The sequence below is a fragment of the Littorina saxatilis genome, linkage group LG1 (genome assembly GCF_037325665.1).
Source record: "Littorina saxatilis isolate snail1 linkage group LG1, US_GU_Lsax_2.0, whole genome shotgun sequence".
NCBI classification, from domain to species: domain Eukaryota; kingdom Metazoa; phylum Mollusca; class Gastropoda; order Littorinimorpha; family Littorinidae; genus Littorina; species Littorina saxatilis.
The window spans coordinates 67,206,722-67,227,861 of record NC_090245.1 but is presented as its reverse complement, the minus strand read 5'-3'; the positions used below and the strand labels follow the sequence as shown (position 1 = coordinate 67,227,861).

The 21,140-nt window shown below is 39.2% G+C and overlaps 1 protein-coding gene across 1 annotated transcript; it reads left to right on the top strand.

The window, feature by feature from the left end:
- The first annotated feature begins 984 nt into the window (after window positions 1-984).
- Window positions 985-19,815, top strand: LOC138976742 (pancreatic lipase-related protein 2-like). The gene is made up of 7 exons (XM_070349629.1): window positions 985-1,087; window positions 9,984-10,210; window positions 15,302-15,382; window positions 16,777-16,999; window positions 17,659-17,775; window positions 18,968-19,081; window positions 19,536-19,815. Exons 1-7 carry the CDS (start codon window positions 1,033-1,035, stop codon window positions 19,757-19,759), a joined length of 1,041 nt encoding a protein of 346 aa, XP_070205730.1. The 5' UTR covers window positions 985-1,032; the 3' UTR covers window positions 19,760-19,815.
- The last annotated feature ends 1,325 nt before the right edge of the window (window positions 19,816-21,140 follow it).

Below are 21,140 nucleotides of genomic sequence, written 5' to 3'. Positions count from 1 at the left end.
TCGTATTATTTCCCCCCGTGTCGTGGCACACACCAACCACTGCTAGTTTTAGATTAATGTACCACAAGAGCGTGTTCGTTTTTAATGACACATATGAGAACATATTATGTTAATAGTACAAAGTCACCAGACACTTTTGGAAATGGAATTGTCGTGCCACAATGTTCGTGTATTGCTGTAAGCTGAGCGTCATGACTTTTGTTACGAGTAGAATAAAAGTAATACTACTATTCAAAATAAATGACTTAGTTAATAACATGATAATAAAACAATATTTTTATCAAAAGCTTGTCAAACAAACGACATTATTTTGTTCCCTGAGGATCTTAAATTCATACTACTGAATCAAAAAAGTTAAGCTACTATTTGTATTCATTGTTATTTCAAACGCAGTATTGAATAATTCATCGAACCTAACTAAACACGTAAAATAAATGTAATTGTGTTTAGTGTAATTTGGCTTTATTACCAAACGTTTGTTTGACGACTGAAAGGTCCTCTCTGCCTCCCGTAAACCATCAGTCATTGAGACAGAAATACACATTACATTAATCTATCTATGTATTTTAGTTAGAATTGTGATTCATTTTGATTGTGAACAAAAACACTCTTTTGCAGTCTTTGCCAGCCGCCTAAAGTTTGCGTCGAACGTCACTAGTCACTATAGCTCAAAGAAGAGAATTCCAGCGTTCAACCGATACGTACGTCAGTGTCTCAAAAAATATATAGTTGAAGTGACCCCATGTTAGAAATTAGGCTTTAACTGCTGATTCAGACCTTACACACATGATCACGGAAAGCTCAAAACATTTTGAACAGATGCTAACAGTCTCAGTAAATTGGCAAAGATGGTGTGTGTCTTGTTTTAATTATTTCAGTCATGTTGCTTATCTTTTTGGCTTGAGTTTATATTCATTTCATTCGATTGGATGGAGGTTACATTTCGCGTTTTCACCCAATTGCTTTAAAAGCAGACTGCATCACATTAACTCCGACAGTGTTCGTGCTGATTTCTGCTTCGCTCCTGACAAGATGCTGTTGCTCATGTTCTGTGCTATGGCGCTCAGCCACGGTTACCTTTGTCACGGTAAATATTCAGCACATTGCCTTTTTCGTTCAGATTATCATTTGTTTTTCTTCTCCGGGACATTGTGTTCTTGCAATTCTCAAAGACGGGATTATAAGCAAACAACACAGAAACGCAGCAGAAGAAGAAACATTAAACTTGTACAGGAATATGTATTGAAATATATAGGTTTTGCTGAATGTAAGTAAAAAGCTCTTCTACTAATGATTCTATTCTTATCATGAATATAGGTAAGTTATTTTGTTACGAGCAAGTGTAAAGCAAGCTTGTTTTGAAATGATTGTCTGTATAACATAAGCTTTCTTTGAGATAGATGTAGATCCAATGTTCTACACATCAATTGTCTGAATGTGGAACATACAGATATTTGTCTGCTCGAATGCTATACAGATATTACATCACGTACAATCACTGTCCGCACATGAGAATCATAAGCTCAAAACATGTAACGAATTACGCGCATCTGCACACACCTATCCAAAACCCCACATCCACGCCCACACCCTAACAACCTCCTACATTACCCGCTATTACGAGTTAGTCGTGTGACAGAGAGTTTTCTTGCACACGAGACTGTAGATGTCTCACGACGGCGTAGCCGAAGTGAGACAGCAGCAGTCAAGTGTGCAAGAAAACTCTCTGTCACACGACTAACTCGTAATAGCGATTATGTCTCACAGCATAGGCATAGACAAACATAAATGAGTTTTTTGGACGAAATAACAGGCACAAAACAAGAATGAAAAACACAATTGCCCTTTTACACATACGCATGCGCGCAGAAAATAGATTCAATGCGTTTCGTGTCTTTTCTGGTTGAATGCATTCAACAAAGTATCAACAAACGTTTCTGAATCTTTCAAGGAAAAAAGATAAACTTATTTTGAACCAAACAACACATACCAACGAAAGCTAAACACACAAACACAACACGCGCACTAACACAGATTGAATGCAAAGCGCGAACGAACACGGAGGATTTTTGTAGGTCAGGTCGTATAACCCGAAATGTTCCACAGGGGAACTGGTTGTGTTTGTATTGTTTATTTTCTCACAGTGATGTTGATGGTTTTTACAGTGCCGCGTTGAAAGAATATTTTCCGAATTTGGGGCACACTTTTGACTTTTGGTTCGTTTATCTCGTCGAAGTAACATTCGAGTGTTTCTAAATCAAAACCTTTCAACACCGCTGGTGCAGATTAGACCTGCCTGACTGTCTGCGTGCGTGTTATAGCTGAAGTAGGTCCTGAGCATCGGATGTACGTTGATACGTGGTGAGATCCGCACGGAACTGTCTATGCAACTTTTCCTAGTCACAGGTGTAAGGTTCAATCTTTTCTTTGAAATTTCGTCCTCTGTGTACGTAGCAAAGCGTTTCGCCATTTTCAGTTTTCGTTGCAGACGACGATAGTGAAAGTAGTACCTATGGTTTTGTTTTGACCTTTCGTATTCAGGGTTCTTAATTAAAGCTTGGTAAAGGGAGCTTGTCGTGTAAGTGGAAAGTTGACGAAGCTTTTGAAAACAGAAATTGAATGAAGAAGAAGATGTGGCTTTCAGTTATATACAGGAGAACGGGGTTGGTGTTATTCTTTTACCGTCAAACACAAAGTACACAGATAAAACGTGGTTGACTGACCAAGGCCTGTTGGCACACTATTTAGAATGCACAACAAAATGTAACAACACTTTGATACCCATTTTTCTATGTTCGTGATCACTTGAAATGAATACTGAAAACATAAGTGTTTAAGGTAGTGACTGAATGTATGTGAAGGTAAACATTTTCAGAAATAAATGCATGATCAAAATAATTGATTTCGGCATCAAAGATTTACGCAGCTACCAGAGAAGCACGCAACACTCTGCTTGTTCAAGGTTTGAGTTTGAGGAACGTCGCCTTAAAGGTATGTGGTGAAAACCCTTTTTCGTTGCGTGACAATCTCGGCATTGAAAAGCCCTCTACTAAAGTTTTCATTGACAATCTCCCTCTCTCGGTAGCCGACTCTGAGATCGAAAACTCACTTGTCAGTCTCGGTTGCGAGCTCCGTTCAGGAGTTAAGCAACAGAGAGCTAGAGACAAAGATGGAAAATTGACTCGTTTTCTGACCGGGGGTCGTTTTGTTTTCATTACTGTGCCCCCTGTCCCTCTCGAGAAAACCATGATTGTAAGCATTTTCACCGCTGCTGTTTATCATAGGGAACAGAAGTCCGTGCCGAGGAAGGTAGTGTGCAGCAAATGTTTGTTGGATGGGCACCATGTGTCAGTGTGCGAAAATGAAGTAGTTTGCAGAGACTGCAGATTACCAGGTCACAGACGTGGCAGTCCTGACTGCCAGACAGCCACCGAGAAAAACTCTGAAACCGAAACTGCGACAAGTCACGAGCCGGCGCAAACCGAAAAGTCTTTTGAAGCTGAAACTACAACAGACGAGCCGGTGCAAACCAGTGACAGGGCTCCGTCCTCCACCACCAACCTCGTCACCGCCCCCGACTTTTTCGCGAATTTTCGACCGTCTGTTCGTACACCGAGGAGTGCTACGCTGTCGGCGGGATCGCGAAGCCGCTCGGGATCTGTGAAGAGACACCGATCACAGGACCGCAACCGTGATTTTTTTCTCTCAGCCTCAGAAACAGCTGCAGAAGTGCGCTGATGTTAACAAATCACCAGCCAACGTCGACAATGTCAACAAAGAACAAAACGCCAAAGAAAGCGAGACGGGATGATTATGTCCCTTATTGAGAAGATTTCTTCCCCCTTACGACTACTGCATGTTTAATGGACTGTGATTTCTGGTCATTGCGATTTGGATGCGAGTTGGAACTACTACTAAAACATATTAATATTTTAGTATGGAAAATTTACAAATATTGTCCTTAAATGTTCGAGGATTGAGAAATGTTACTAAAAGGAAAAAACTATTTAGTCGACTGAGAGAAGGAAGATATGACGTAATTTGTATTCAGGAGTCTTATATTACACAGGCAGACGTAGCAACGTGGAAAAAAGAATGGGGAGGTGAATTAATCTCGACTGAAGGAACAAAGCACTCGAAGGGTCAACTTATTCTTGTAAGAAAGCAGTTTTCCTTCGATTGGTCCATCGAGTGTCAGCATGAACGAATTGTATCCATAAACCTGTCTATTAATGGAAAAGAAACAACTATTTTTAATGTGTATGCTCCAAGCACTTTCAGAGAAATGAAAATATTTTTTGCTGTTCTTACTGAAGAGATCAACAAAAGTAATTCGATGATTAAAATAGTTTGCGGTGATTTTAACAGTGTTAGAGATAATAACCTTGATATCATTAGTGGAGAAAAACACCCTGCCGCACATGTCAAACTTTTCAACTCTTTTGTCGAACAGTGTGGTCTAAATGACGTCTGGCGTATTTTGAATCCCGAGACTAGGGAATATACATGGTCCAAAATAAATATTAACAAGTTTATAGCCAGACGGTTAGACTATATTTTTACAACGGAAGAGGGAATGGACACAGTGATCGAGACTAATTTAATGTCTGTCCCAACATCCGACCACAGAGGTGTACGTATTACACTAAAACTCTCTAACGGCAAGAAAGGACCGGGTTATTACAAATGTAATAATCTACTCTTGAAAGATAAGCAATATGTGCACAAAATTAATAGTGTAATTGACACTTACCTTGATGAAAATAAGCAGGAGAACCCTGAACAAAAATGGGAATTATTAAAAATAAAAATAAACGAGGAAACGATCCGATTCAGTAAGCAACGTGCAGTTTTCAATAAAAATAAGCAGATTGACACGTACAACAAACTTGAATCTTGTGAATCCGATCTTGCTAGGGAACCTGATAACGTCACTTTACTAAGAAAACGCGAAGAACTTAAAATTCACCTTGAAATTCATGAACAAGAGCGATTGAAGAGCGCACAAACGAGATCTCGAATTAAATGGATTGAGGAGGGGGAAAAGAACACCAAGTTTTTCCTCAATCTAGAAAAAGTACGGGCAAATGCAAAACTATTTCCGAATATTGAATTGGAGAATGGAGACAAGATACATGACCAATTTGAAATTTTAAAAACACAAAAAGAATACTATGCAAACCTCTATAGCCGTGAAATAAACATACCTGATTCGGTTGTATCTAACAGTGTTGACAACTTCCTTGGCGAGTGCGAACTTCCTAAATTAAGTGAAGACGAAATGCAACAATGTGAAGGTATAATTACCATTGAAGAAGCCTCCAATGCTCTTAGGATGATGAAAAACGGGTCTTCGCCCGGTCTGGATGGTCTGACTACTGAATTTGTTAAAATATTTTGGTGTAAACTGAAGGATGTAATTGTGCAATCCTTTAATTACTCTTTTGATCATGGTTCTTTGTCATACACCCAAAGGGCAGCAGTATTAACCTTATTGCATAAGGGAAAAGATCTGCCAAAAAACAAACTTACAAACTGGCGACCCATCTCACTGACAAACACTGATTACAAAATTTTAGCCAAGTCTCTTGCAAATCGACTGAGCAAAGTAATAAACAAAGTGGTCAATGAGGACCAGGTCGGTTATATGAAAGGAAGACATGTCTCATCCACTATAAGAACTATAGACGATGTGATTGAATATTGCAGAATTAATAGGAAACCTGGGATTTTATTAGCCTTGGATTTTCAAAAGGCATTCGACAGTATATCCAAAAAATATATGATTTGTGCATTTCGTAAATTTGGCTTTGGAAAAGATTTTATACAATGGGTAAATGTGTTGTTTAATGAAACCAGAAGTTGTATTGTGTACAATGGGTGGCTGTCGGAAAACTTTGATGTAAAATGTGGCATTAGACAAGGATGTACGTTCTCACCGATGGCATTTATTATTGGTCTGGAATTTCTGGCTATACGATTTAGGCAGAGCAACGAAGTAAAAGGCCTTAATGTAACTTGTAGAAATATTTTAAAAATTCTATTATACGCCGATGATATCACTTTGTTTTTGAGAGACGCGGATGACGTTACAATGGTTCTACAGATTATAGACGTATTTTCGGAGGTGTCAGGCTTGTGCTTGAATAAGCTAAAGTCTGAAGCAATGGGAATTGGATCAAGTAAAAATATCAATTTTAATTTTGAGGTAAAATGTGTTCGGCAGATTAAAATATTAGGAGTAAACTTTAACAGCAAGAAAAGCGCATCCGAAATTGAACTAAACTGGTCAAGTAAAATTGATAAAATTAAGCAAAGCATCTTCACTTGGGAAAAAAGGAACCTGGGCATTCCTGGAAAAATTTGCATTATCAAAACTTTTCTGCTCTCGCAGTTAGTTTATTTAATGCAATCTATTTGTATCCCTGACAAAGTGCTGCAGGAAATAAACACAATATTATATCGTTTTTTGTGGAGGAAAAAAGATTGTAATAAAAAGGCATTTGAAAAAGTAAAAAGAGTTGTTTTAAATAGCAGTACCGAAAAGGGTGGTATTGATATGATAGACGTCAAAACGATGCAAAACTCCTTCTTATGTCAATGGTTAAGCAAACTCTCATCTGGCAACCTTTCATGCAAATGGACATGGATCCCAAACAAATATTTTGAAGGGTTCGGTTGTGGCTTTGCCTGCTTTACTACAGCTATTCGACCGTCTAAGTTTAAGGGAATTGGAAGAATAAAATCGATATTTTGGACAGCTGTTGCTCGAACATGGTTAGAACATAATACAATTTCTCAGAACGATTGCGTGCAAGACAACTGCTTATGGAACAATCCAAGTATAAGTTATCAAAATAACGTTCTGTATTATGAGAACTGGGCCCGGTCAGGCATTACGTATGTAGGAGACATGTTAGGTAATCACGGTATCAAGTCCTATCCCGCTATCCAAGCAAGTGTTTACGCTTCACCTGGCCTCTACTTGGAATATATTGTAGTTCGATCAGCAGTATCTGAATATATTAAGAAAAGCAATTATGATCCTAACCAACCTGTATTGAATAGACAAAACAATCTTCTTTTCAATAAAACGAGTATTAAAAGTGCCAGGCAATTCCGTGAATATATTGTTGAAGAAAAGTACACTACCCCGAGATCTATCAACTTCTGGCGTGATATGTTTGGCATTAATGTCGACCAGTCACATTGGAACCTGGCCAAAAATGTAACCCAAGAATCCAGATTAAGAGAGCTGCACTGGAAAATATTACACACGATTTATCCAACAAATGTTCTTCTGTATAAAATTGGAATACGAGATAGTGAGAGATGCCCCTTCTGTCCAACCGAAATAGATTACGTTGAACATTTTTTTGTTAATTGTAAGAAAATAAAAGTGCTATGGAGATACGTTGAACAAATTATTTATGAGAAATATAAAATAAGAATAGTCTTTGGAGTAGAACATATTTTGTGTGGTTATATTAATGGTGCTGACTCAATAAAATGCAAATATATAAATCACTTGATTTTGATAGGAAAGATGTGCATAAGCAAATATAGATACGGAACTCCCACTGATATTATAATAATGTTTGACAAAGAGAAACAAATACGAAACGTAGAATAGTGTATCATATATACTTCTTTTCTGGCTTCCCTCACCGCCCCCTCTTTCTTTCGTTTCGCTAAAAGGAGAACGGTACCGGGGTAAAGGCGGAACTTACATTGTTACACTTAACACCACTTGTATGAAAAGAGAACTGTTACTAAGAAAACTTTAGCACGCTTACAATTTGCTTTTCCTCTTACTTATTGTGATTGTTACTATGTTAACTCCATCATGACACCGCCACAAACAACACCTAAGTCAACCCAAACACAGACATATGTAAAACAATAACCAACATTAAAGATGCAAGATGTTGTCCATTGTAGAAAACCACATACAATTGATAAATTTATAAAACGCCAATGAAGAAGGATGCTCAGCTGTAGAAAGAAAGAAAGAAAGAAGAGAAAAGGAAAAAAAAAAGAGAAAGTAAAAAAAGAAAAAAAAAGGAAAAAACTTAGGGTTTCATTCTTTTCATTTATTTTTCAGCTTGAAGCGGACTGCATGCAACTGAGGCACAAAAAAAAAGAAAAAGAAAAGAAAAAAAAAGAAGAAAAAAAAAAAAAAAATCAAAGCATGTAACATACATTATTCCCCCCTCTGCTTCTTTACCTCTGTAAACTTGTAAGGGTAGTTATTTTTCGATAATCACCCAGCAACCAAACAAATAACGACCCAGCAACAGCCTGAATCCTCGATAGTGCAATGGGTTGAGAAGTTGTTCTGTTTCGGTACTACTTTTTGCGACTGAAAAGTTCCGAACGCTCTAATGTACGAAGTATACATCTCTGGAGCAAACAATACAAACATACCGCATTTAGATTAACAACTACAGGCCTGAACACATGAATCTCCATATAAAGTCCATGAGTTCGGTTGTTTTCTGAATCTAGATCTGCCGTGCTCAAACGTTCATCACAAGCAATTTCCCACAAGGCAAGTAACTCATACTTTGTCTAGCGACAAGAGTAGTTCCCCTTCTTTTCACTCAGTTTCTTCGACAACAGACTGCAATCCCACGGTCAGTTTTCAACAATATTTCATTTAATAAACAGATCACACGCAACCAAATGCACACATCTCATCAATTTAAACAACATAAAGCGGTTTCATACACTATTTTTCCCAGAAAACGGAACTTCATACAGTTTTTAACGTTGGAACACGGGTGCAAAAGTTCGTCTGCTAGTCCCATTTGACGAAAGAACATTATCCTAAGCGATACCAAAACATATACAGAACACACAATATCTGCCTTTGCCGCCACAGCAGAATAACAGCACATCTGTGTACTTGATTTAAGTCCAAAATAGGAAAACTGACAAGAAGTGTTAACAGAATGGAATGATTTGCACGGAACTAAACAACCGCGCATTAATCGATCGCCTGCGCAGGTTGACTGGTTGAGTGAATAGGATTCGATCAAACTTTCGCAAAAAACCTCCTCTTTTCTTTGAATAACTGAAGAAAGGAGGAATAAAGAGGTTACACACCTCGTCTCAGTGATTATCAAAAATAATGGTCTCAGTTCGCGGTCATGAAAAAGCTCGCTAAAGCTCGCATTTTTCATGATCCGCGAACTTCGACCATTATGTTTAATAATCACTGAGACTCGGCATGTAACCTCTACATCTTGCACACGTTTGCTTTAGTAGTGGCAAAGAAGGAATGCGTGTGACATACTCTCTTGTGTCCACTATTAATTAAAAATACATTACGATTGATGCCAGTCAACTTTTAAAAAAAACTTCGTGATTTGTATTCTATTTTGTTCCTTTTTGTTAACAAAATTCCAATTTATATGTCTCCCAGCAGAGTTTATTGTGTTCGTGCAAGTGAAATAAGTGCTCTTTTCCCCCTGTTTTTGTGTATTTTTGTTTATGTGTCTTTTGTGTCTGTGTGTCGATGGGTCTTGTGCATCCGTTCGGCCGTCCGCGTATCCGACTAGCTTGTCTTAAGAGAGAGAGAGAGAGAGAGAGAGAGAGAGAGAGAGAGAGAGAGAGAGAGAGAGAGAGAGAGAGAGAGGGAGAGAGAGAGAGAGAGAGAGAAAGAGACAGAGACAGACAGACACACACACACACACAAACACACACACACACACACACACACAGACGCAGCCACAGAGACACAGACAGACAGACAGAGGCAGACATACAGATAGACACTCAGACACAGAGAGACAGACGGACAGAGCCACAAACACACAGACAGATACAAACAGAGACAGATAGACAGATAGACAGACAGACAGACAGACAAATACATAGACAGGCAGACAGACACACAGACAATCAGAGAGACAAACAGAGACTGCGAGGTTTCACTTTCTACACATCTCGTCAAATACTATTGTTTCTGTTCAAACTAGCCTGGCTTTTGGGGGACAGAGCTTGCTTCAAGACCATGCTCCCAGAATATCAATGCTACAGTATCAAGAGCCCCTACACCAACACGCTCCTTCATTATCCCCTGTCTCCTACGAAGCAGAACATTGTTTTCAAGTTGTTCACCAAAAACAACCCAACTACGGCGCAAATATTGAAAGCGCAGGACAAAAGTTCCGTCACTGCCTCCAACGTTGACATAGGTGGAAAGGTAGGCAGTGTATTATGGCAACTTGCAACAGCTTTTTTTGAATTTGGGATACTAAACGTTCAAATGTTTGTTGAATTGCATCATGTATATGCCAGCAGTGAGCACACATACTATTGGTTCATACACATATATACCTCCACCTGCACAAACAGAGAACGTACTATTAACACTCATTATTGTTAATGCTATATACATTATAAACATAAATTGGAGAGAAAGAGAGCACCCTAGGGAATAGTTGGTCGACACCCACAATGTTAAAGTAAGTTTGTTCTGAAATGTTTATAAACTTCCATCTCCAACTGTACCCATGGTTTGGCAACACAAAATCCGTCCTTAGTATGTATCGCGACAAGAACATTCCTTCAGTCGAAGTCAGTATAGAATTCGTGGGATACCTTGCAGCTTCACTGTGATTTAAGTAATTGCTATAATTATTTGTATGTACAGGATGCTATGAATTTAAATGGTGTCATTGTTCCATTTGACGAGTTATGTCGACAGGTGGTTATAAACCATCCAGACGTTTGAATACGATACATTATGTACAACAATTAACTCAAGACAGATTTAAACATTACTATACCGATATTTTTGTATTGCAGTTGTAGCCAAGTGGCGTACCCCGTCTCTTTGTGTGTGTTATCTCCTGCCCGACCCAGTTGCCTCCCCTGTCTATAGCTATTCCCTGTGTGTGTGTGCTAGTCACATTGGGTTTACCTTTAAATAATGCCCTTTGTGCTAGGAAATCCCTAACTTAAAATGGTGAGAAGCAGCAGAGTAACCTCTAACCATCAGCGCCTAAGGAGTGACTACATAATTTATGGTTGTCTTTGTGCACTGTACTTTATCGTTGTAAACCGATCGAAGAAGTGTGTTTACTATCGTAGGGTAGACTCTTGACCGGATTCATTTCTAATCTAGGTGGTAAGATCCCATAACTTTCCCGGCCCCGTTTAGCTAGTATTATGCATCAGCTTGTAACTGCTTGTAATCTAATGAGCCTTATCCGGTGTGTAATGCAGACAGGGCCCTCTTCCCCGTTAGCTAGTATTATGTATCAGCTTGTAACTGCTCGTAATATTTCCGGTGTGTGACACAGACAGGCCTTTCTGCCTCGGTAACGATCCCTATCATTGGGCAGGAATTTTAGGTACACCACCCCCCGTTGGCTTACACAGGGTAGCCTTCCTATTGGTTTACCGCCACAGGGAATCGGAAGTGACCACTGTCCTTAAAAGAGCGAGCATTAGTAGTAGAGCAGACAATGCGATTTGTGATAGTGAGCTGTGTGCTGCTCCTATTGTGTGGTTACCGTGAACGGTCGAAGCGCTGCCCACATTTGTCGCGAAGTTTGTAAGCCGTCGATCGCGACTTGTGGTTGTAAATCCCGAGACCTGTCTCTTTGTGTTTCGCGACTTAGCGTCAGCAGCAGATTTTGTGTTTAGGTTTCAAGTGTGCTCACTGAGGAGAATCTGTAAGTAACTAAATGCTTTATTCATTCCTTATGCTTTATTCTTATGTTTCATTTGATGCTATGATGTTTGCATATATATGTACATTTTGCCTCTGATTTGGTCCCGGGCGATGTCCGACCGGTCTCGCGTCAGAGTTGATGACGCCATTTTGATCTATCGGAGAGATGTGTTTTCTAGATCAGTTTCTAATTACTTTCATGACTTGACGCTGAAATTGAGCGTTAATAACTTCTAATATTTGATGACCAGTTGTTCTAAAGTTGTTTTAGAGTCTTGTGAATTAAAGACTCGTAAGAATCAAGTAAGGCAGACTCGTTCTCATACGTTTCGTTTTCGCTGAGAAAAAAGCCTGTCTCGCAATATTTTATGTCGAGAAGACCCATGTGTATCGTTGCGATTTTTTCCCCATTTTCATCACATATTATTTCTGGAGATCAGTAAAGTCTGAGTAGTAGTCGGTTAAAAGTCCAAAGTTAAGCCCTCAGTGCCATTGTTCCGTAAAGCTACCTATTTACGATTTAGGCGCAGAAACTCCTACAATTGATGAACGGGAATTATGGTTGACACATATATTTTGGGTAATGAACTCGATGAAAAGCCTGTCTCACCATATTTTAAGTCGAGTAGACCTATGTTAGATCTCCTTTACAAGGACAGTTTTATGACGATGAAGTCCGGTAAGGTAAGTCGAACCTTTCTCAGATTTCGGTTTTCGATGAGAAGGGATTTGAATACTTTGCTGGACGGAATTCCGCTTCGTAGCCAGTTTTGTTGAGGAACAAAGAAGTTCTCAGTTTTCGCTTCGCTGAGGATCGTTCTTTGTTTCCAGCACTGTAATCGTAACCGTATAGGCGAAGTGTACAGCAATGACATGCTTTATGAGGTTTTGTGATGCGTTACGTTTCATGTGTTTTATCATGTTGTTGCATTTCAAGCCGTTATGTCGTTGACGGTTAATTGGCTGATGTAAGATTGTAGTGCCCGCCATTTTGACCGGCGTCCCCCGTGAAATGTCAGAGCGGCCCCCCTTCCCCTATTTTCCCTCTGTTCGGTGTGTCCCTTTTTCCGCCAGTTCAATGGGCTTTGTTCGGGGAAAACACATATACACATCGTATACACATGTACATGGCTAACCTTCCCTGCTCATTTTCCTAGTTAAGAATTTATTCAATCAACAGCCATTGCAGGATAAACATCTGAAGCTATATATATAGTTAACTACTTGTTCATACCTAAAGCAACCTGGTTGTTGGTTGTTAGTCAGACTAAATGTGTTAGCCTGATTCTCTAGCCTGATTCTCTCTCTCCCTGTCCTTTGTCAGGCTTTGTGTCAGCCATGCACTGTCATGTTATGTATTCTTTCCTGTGTCACTCACATGCATTTTCATACATTGATATTTTGCTAGTTTTCATTTGTATTACCTTTTTACCTGTGCATAATCTTATGAGTTTTGATTATCATTCCTTTGATGAATTCAGGCATGAGAATGATAGAGATCTTTTGAGTTAAAATCTCAGACAATAGGAAGATATTGTCTGCAGGCTGATGCGCATTTTAACTATTAACTCCCATGTTGTACTTTAAAGGCGCTTGCCTGCAGAAGAACTTTAAGACTGTTGAAAACCTAACATTTTGTGCAGTCGCATAGGTGCATAACAGACTTTTAATCTAAAGCGATATGATTTAGTCGCGCTTCCCTGTAAAGTAATAGACTGTTGTCTAACGCTTCATTTTGAAGCATGGGAGCTCGCGCTTACCCCATGCCTGAGTTATCTTTCTTATTCTTGTCGTTATTATATATTCAACTCGATGAAAAGGTGTCTTCATGGCGATGAACATGCTTAATAATAGCAATTATTTTGCAGTTGCGGTTCATGCAGTTGGTTAATTTTTGTAAAGCATTTTCCTATGCAAGGCTTAGGCCTAAGGGAAGATGTTGGTTACTTCCCTTGACATTAGCTGTTGTGGAGTTGTTTAATTCACTGTGGATTCTCTTTCAGAGAATGCTGTGTCTGCAGGATTTTGGCTAAATTGTTACTTGTCTATATTTGTCATGATTATTTTGACAAATGATACATTCATTGCATATTGGGTTATGCTTTGTATTATGTCATGTGTGACTTAGAAGGCATGTTGTTTATAATTGTATTTTCTTTTCTTGTTAATACCTTCTTCTTTACACTGCTTTCTGGTTTACACCAGAAATAATAATTACCTTATAACACTGTTTCTAGCTGATTCTGGTACTGGTAAATACCAGGATTCATAATTTCTAGTACTGGTCTATATTAGAGTTCTGTTATTGTTTCTAATTTATAACTTCTCGCATTGTCTCTGGTTGCTACCAGATTTAGCTAAACTGTTTTGGAACATTTCTGATTTAGATAAGCTACCTGAGTGGTTAATTTTAGTTACGTTTCCTTCAATAAAAGATATATTAAGATAAGTTAAAGCAACCTCTGTCTTCGGTGTCTTAATTGTATGCTCCTCTGCCTGTGCTATATATCCTTGTCCTTACACCCGACATTCCCACACAGTATTGAATTCCCAATGTAGGTAATATTACACCAGAGTATATTAGAACAGTGTTTGGTTGATTTTGATGTCTACATTCAGAGCGCCTGTATTATTGGCACACACAAAATGTACTATTGATTTGGAAAAGAACAATGGTTGTTGGCCGTAAAATGTACAAAAAAAGAAAGACTACGTCTGTTACACTGCTAAATAATACATGTGATGTACCCTAACAACATTACGATGAAGAATACCTGTGAGGCATATGTAATGAACTGGACAGCCGTGAAGATTTCATTTTCTATTGCCATTATGTGAGGAGAGGTTGGAAAGTATCTAGCTATGGACTAAGAAAATGATGATGAACAATAATGTTACTGTTTTGAAACAATAGTGTTATTTTGTTGTTTGAAAGCAAATATTAAAAGTGATCAGATTTATTTTGTGAATAATTGTATTTTGATTACTAACATGACCATTGGCAAATTTAAACATGGAAAGAAGTAAGAATGTGGTATATGTTTTACATTAAGTTAAACATGATCTATGTTGTGCGTTGCAGTTAATAAGAGTTCATAAATTGATTAAACAAACCATACATGAAGAATGATGCTCTCCGTCTAAAACACAAAAAATGTTAAAAAAATCATTTGTATGTGTGTGTGTGTGTGTGGGTGGGTGGGTGTATGTGTGTGTGTGTTTGTTGGGATGTGTGTGTGTGTGTGTGTGTGTGTGTGTGTGTGTGCGTGTGTGCGTGCGTGCGTGCGTGCGTTTGTGCGTGCGTGAGCGATTCGTATTGGTTTCATTCATATATTCAATAGTTTTTGTGTGTGTAAATTGATACCTTTATGAGCCATGGTATTTTATATCCAAATAGAATAGTTTGCTTATGAATGTATTTTGCAATATAGTGTTTGTATCATTATCAGTTGCTTAGGACTATATTAGGAGTGTTCCTTATTAATAACTTTACATTTATTCATTAGCAGTTTTGTTAACATGATTGGATTTTCTTCTCTCTTGGGAGTGATGATAACTTACTATGTAAGTAACCACATGATGGCATTCTGACAAAGGTCATGTTTGGTTTTACAGGTGGCATTCGTAATCCACGGCTTCAGTAGCTCTACTGAGGAGGACTGGGTTACTCACTTGGTGAAAGAGTTGTTGCAAAAGGCATGTTGAGCTTCATACTTTGAATTGAAGTGTTGTTGATGTCCCTTATATTAATTGTAGTTGATTTTGATGTTGTTGCTTGTTGTTTCTGCTGCTGCTGCTGATTATGACGGTAATTGTGGATACAAGACAACTCGACATGCAGTCTCGCCAAAATTCCTTGTCCGTAGATTTAAATGAGACATACTTGTATGACCTAATTCAGCACTGCACGTAACCTCTCGATACTGCCTGTAGACATTGACATTATATGTTCACAAAAGACGTAGTCGTTTTTACATTTAGTCAAGTTTTGACTAAATGTTTTAACGTAGAGGGGGGAATCGAGACGAAATTATGCTGATACAAAGCCAAGTGACAAGTGAATCAAAGTTGTGTCAAGCATTTAACAATTCAATGAATTCGATGTCGAGCCATTTCAAAAGCCAATCAAATGGAATCCCAGCTATTTCAAAAGGCAATGAAAATGACGACAATTAAGCCATTTCAAAAGTCAATCAAATGTCTGCCAAGCAACTTCAAGAGTCAATCAAACTGTCGCAAATATATTTCAAAACTAATTAAACACCCTTACAAATGAAAGTTTCTTATCTTTGTCATGCTTACTTTTGAGTGCCGTGTCTCTGTTTGTGTTGTTGCCTTGTTATCTTTATGTAATTTATGCGTAAGTGTATGTGAGTTGTTAATGCGAAATAATGAGTCGCCTTGTGGTGAGCTATGTGCGCGTTATAAATTATCGTATTATTATCATTAAACAGTATGACTGGCACACTACCTTGCGTGAAAACAATCCAACTCACCAAGTCAGATCTGACCAGGCTTTTGCATGAGATGAGACTATCCCTGCCCTTGGACACATAGCAAACATCAGCATCCTGAATGCTGGCTGCTGTGACTTGCACTGTTTTGATGAATTGATTTCTTAACAAAAAGAATACAAAAGGCTTTTACGAAATTAATTCATTAAACATTCCAACTGTGCACAGAGAGCACCCCGCTTTTTAATGTTTGATAATTATGTGACCAAGATGAGGAATTGGTTTTATTCATTTGAAAAACTTGACCAGATCTGAGATGGTCAGCTTTTTTTTATACTAGTGTAAAACTGAGATGGTACCAATGGGTTCCAGTACAGTCCCGGAAGTCCCAAAAATGATGCACTAGCCTTTGGCTGGTGCTTCTCAAAATGTACTAGCCAGAGATACATTTTTACTTGCCAAACCAAACATTTGTTTTAGCAACTTTTCTCGCATTTGGCGAGTAGATGGAACATTTCTACTCGCCAGTTACATGTTTCTGCTCGCTATGGCAATTAAAATACTCGCAACTTTCAGGGCTGAAATATTGTAGCTGGGAACATAATTATGTAGACAGTAAAATAAACCCATGTCCAGGTTCCAAACGTAATCGCAGTCGACTGGCGAAAAGGAGCGAAGGGTCCCAACTATTTCCAGGCCGCTGCCAACACCCGGGTGGTCGGGGCTCAGATAGCCACCCTCATCAAGACACTCGGGGTAGATCCGGCCAATGTCCATCTCATTGGTCACTCGCTGGGCGCTCACGTGGCTGGCTATGCTGGGGAGAAGTTCCTGTCCAAAAAGATTGCGAGGATCACAGGTAGAATATTGCAAATACGAATGGTTTATTTGCTGTAGACATTCGGTCTACAGCGAAGAGGGGCAGGAGGTTGCGTGGGGATCCTCTTCTTCTTGTCGTTCGCTGGGGATCCAATTACATACACGTTCCGAAGAAAATATTACTTTCACAAATTCTAGCGAGATTCTCGTTATCAACTTAACTCGTGTTTGCACCGCAAAATGTGACATGCCTTGTCGATTTTACCCGCACGGAAACAGTGTAAAGCATCATAAGAAGTAACTTTCACACCGATCAGCTCAGGTACAGTATCATTACTTTTTGTGTTTTTGGTTTTTTTTCAACTCATTTTTGTTCATTCTCTTTTTTGTGGGATTGGAATATGTATACACACCAAAAACATATTAGCTTGCATATGAACGTATGCCATAGCAACTAGCACAATAGACATGGCATGGGTTTTGTGGCAACCCGTAAACAAAAACTACATTGAGTCGTACTCTTACTGTCAATGTACATCACAGGGACACAACATTTGAAGTGACACAATTCTGGTGTCTGAACCGTGATTTTAAGCCTGATTTAAAACATGTCATTTGACCCAGTGCACATGCACTTATATTATGATGCAAATGGTCTGCAGTGTAATTTTCATTCGTTGTTTTTCTCTCTTCGCACAGGTCTCGATCCGGCCGCACCGCAGTTTCAGAGCTACAACAATCGTGTCAAGCTAGACCCTAGTGACGCAACATTTGTTGACGTTATACATACTGACGCTGAACCCCTCTTGAAAGGAGGTACAGTTGTGTCAGTGTGTGTGTGTGTGTGTCTGTGTGTGTGTGTATGTGTGTGTGTGTGGGGGGGGGCATTTCGTTCCATCGCGCCGTCATTATCATCATTGCATCACACCATTATATCATGACATCGCATCATATTGGCAACTTGACGAGACAAACCAAACGCCTGTGCATGGGTATGTTTGAGTCTAAGTATCATACTCATTCTGAATTAACAATATCCTGGAGTCGTTTGAAGCGTTATATCAAAACATGTCCTTGATTGGTATCTGCTGAAGTTGGGGTATTACAACTCTGATCATCATCATCATCATCATCATCATCATCATCATCATCATCATCATCATCATCATCATCATCATTATCATCATCATTACCATCATCAGCATCACCATCATCATCATCATCATCATCATCATCATCATCATCATGTTTACTATAGCTATTACTGAATTACGGTCCTCGGTGAAGTTAAACCAACCCAAATAGGCTAACCTTTTCATAATTCTCTGAGCGAAGCAGAATTGCACGACACTGACTAACTGTGCTAGCCCTGGACCGGACAACAAAAGAACCATTCTGTGTGCCGCTCTAGCGAAATCAAGACTAGATAGAATACCCATTACACTTCTTGGAGAGGTGGCGTGCGAATGACCAGAGAGACTGTAACAGTTGGATCGATCACTCACTCTTAGGCCGTATTACATGATCTCTGGTATAATAGGAGACGCACGACGTTTTGGTATGTATTTTCTCTTCAAAGAATTCGCGTTTGGTTACATGACTCCTTTGTGCATACTTTTATTTGATTAGAATAAATGGCCATTTTATTTATTTTCTATTTTTGTATGTAAAAAATAACCTGAGCATCCATATAAGTGTACTTTCTATAAGGGCGCTTGCAAAAACCAGTTGTTGCATGATGCATGCCTGAGATTTAATAGAAAAGTACAACCAAAATATACAACGCCCCTTATTTTTCCTTATTTGAATGAATTACAAAACATTGTTCTACATTGCAATCTCAAAAACATCCTGCTATGAAGAATGTGTACATTGTAAAATCAGTTGGTGCTAACTACAAGAAGTTTTTATTAACACATTCAGCTGAAACATTTATCGTAGAGCTTTGTTCATGCCATTATGGTGTATACTTGTCTAAACATAAGACTCATCATGGTACTTGCTACAGGTCTGGGTTTTTTAAAGAGATTGGGTCACGTTGACTTCTACCCTAATGGCGGACATGATATGCCCGGATGTAACCCAGACGCTGTAGTTTTGTCCAATTTCTTTGCAATTAAAGGTCAGACATCTTGTTTTGTCTATCTTTTTCTTCTCCTTCTTCTTTCTTCCTTGATTTTTTTCTTTAATTTTGAGTTATCTGATTTTCCTGTTCTGAGCAATGTTCATACTTTTTTCCTGTCTAGATTATTCTCTGTCTTTCTTCAAATATTTTGAATGATGGATTGTGGACGCAGTAAAGATGTGATTACGGCTAATTCAACCATATTGACATCGCACAAATCAAACAGCAATTTTAGCAGCCAATCAAAACAACCAGCCAGCTACCTTCCATCCTAGCCAACCAGCCAAAACTCTATTCAAACAACAGAGAAGCTACATTTGTTGCCGCTGAAATAACATTTCGAATATATTTTTGAGCAAGCTATTAACCTGTCTCCGTGTCAGTTTGTTTCTGTAGTAAACCTTGGTTTCTGACATGATTATTTATATTCCTTTTTTGTTTTCCTTTACAGATATTACGAAGGATATTTCATGCAGCCACTTGCTCGCACAGGAATATTTCATTGCTAGCATCAACGACAAAGAGTTTCTCGCCTACCCCTGCGCCTCCTTGGCAGACTACCGAAAAGAACGGTGTACTTCCTGCGGAAGCGGATGTAACCACATGGGATATAATGCCACAACATCACCCTCGGGGATGTTCGTCCTTGACACTGGAGCTAAATATCCGTTTTAGAATGTGTGTCGATATGACTATGAAACCTGGTCCAAATAAAAACTGATTCACTGAGAGACAGAGTTTGGGAGGAGAGATAAAGAGAGGAGAGAGAGAGAGAGAGAGAGAGAGAGAGAGAGAGAGAGAGAGAGAGAGAGAGAGAGAGAGAGAGAGAGAGAGAGAGAGTTGAGTCTGTGAATGTGTGTGTGTGCGTGCGTGCGTGCGTGTGTGCATGCGTGTGTAGCTACGTGCGTGCATGCGGTGTGTGTGTGTGTGTTTGTGTGTGTGTGTGTGGAACCCGAAAAGTGAGATACCGTTTTTGTCAAATTATAAATTCAGCTTCCCGTTACGACCAAAACCGCACAACACTTGGTACTTGAACATCTGTGACACACACACACACACACACACACACACACACACACACACACACACACAATATGACACACACAATATGACACACACACACACATACACACAGACACTAACACAGACACTAACACACACACGCACACACACACACACACACACACTCACTCCCACGCGCGCGCATGCACACACACACACACACACGCGCGCGCGCGCATGTACACACACACTAGCAAACACACACACACACACAAACACACACACTAGCACACACACACACACACACCTCACCATCTGCCAACCAACACTAGTGTTCACGAATACGCTAATACCCTATCTCAGGTGAAAAGCACACCGAAAGAACTTATAGTTTGAGTGGCAGTTATTGACATAACAAAAAGCACAGGTACTGTTTCGTGAAACACTGACTTTCTTCACTTGACAGAGAATGTTTACCACTGAAGCCACAAAAACACTGATCAAATTCCACTCCCTTTGGCAGGTTGTAGGTAAGTTTAGCATCAAGTTTACAGCTAGACCACATACAATTATGTATTCCTAAAGGCGGGGATATTGAGGAAAAAACCCGTGGAGAGACGGTTTTTGTTCGCAAGGTGTCTATGCCGACGTTCCTGTGAGTAGGTACAAGATAAATGTTAAAAGTGGCACAACAATTATAGTACAATGTTCTTCTTTTTGTTCGTGTGGGTTTTTTTCTTCTTAAGTGAGGAGAAGATAAATGGTGTAACAATGCTCGTTAAAAGAGGTCAGACCAATCGTTTGCTCTGCACCAAACTATGATACAAATTCGCTTCAGTGACTTAACAGGAGGATCTCTTTGTTGAGCGACGTCCTGCGAAAGACGACGTTCGGGAATAACTCTGTCGGGTTTGTATGGGTTGTGAAAGAGCGACTGCATAAGCACTCTTAATGTTAACTATTGCTATTTCATATGTTACGTGGATTTCCATTGGTCAATTGGGCAAAACTGAGCTCAGTGCAAAAGTGATATCGACGACATTTCCGTCGATAT

Bases quoted from the DNA above. Each gene is read 5' to 3' on its own strand.
- LOC138976742 (XM_070349629.1), top strand. From the start codon at position 1,033: ATGCTGTTGCTCATGTTCTGTGCTATGGCGCTCAGCCACGGTTACCTT. The intron at 15,383-16,776 runs GCATGTTGAGCT...ACCCATGTCCAG, and splicing joins TGAAAGAGTTGTTGCAAAAG to GTTCCAAACGTAATCGCAGT. The intron at 17,776-18,967 runs GTACAGTTGTGT...TACTTGCTACAG, and splicing joins TGAACCCCTCTTGAAAGGAG to GTCTGGGTTTTTTAAAGAGA.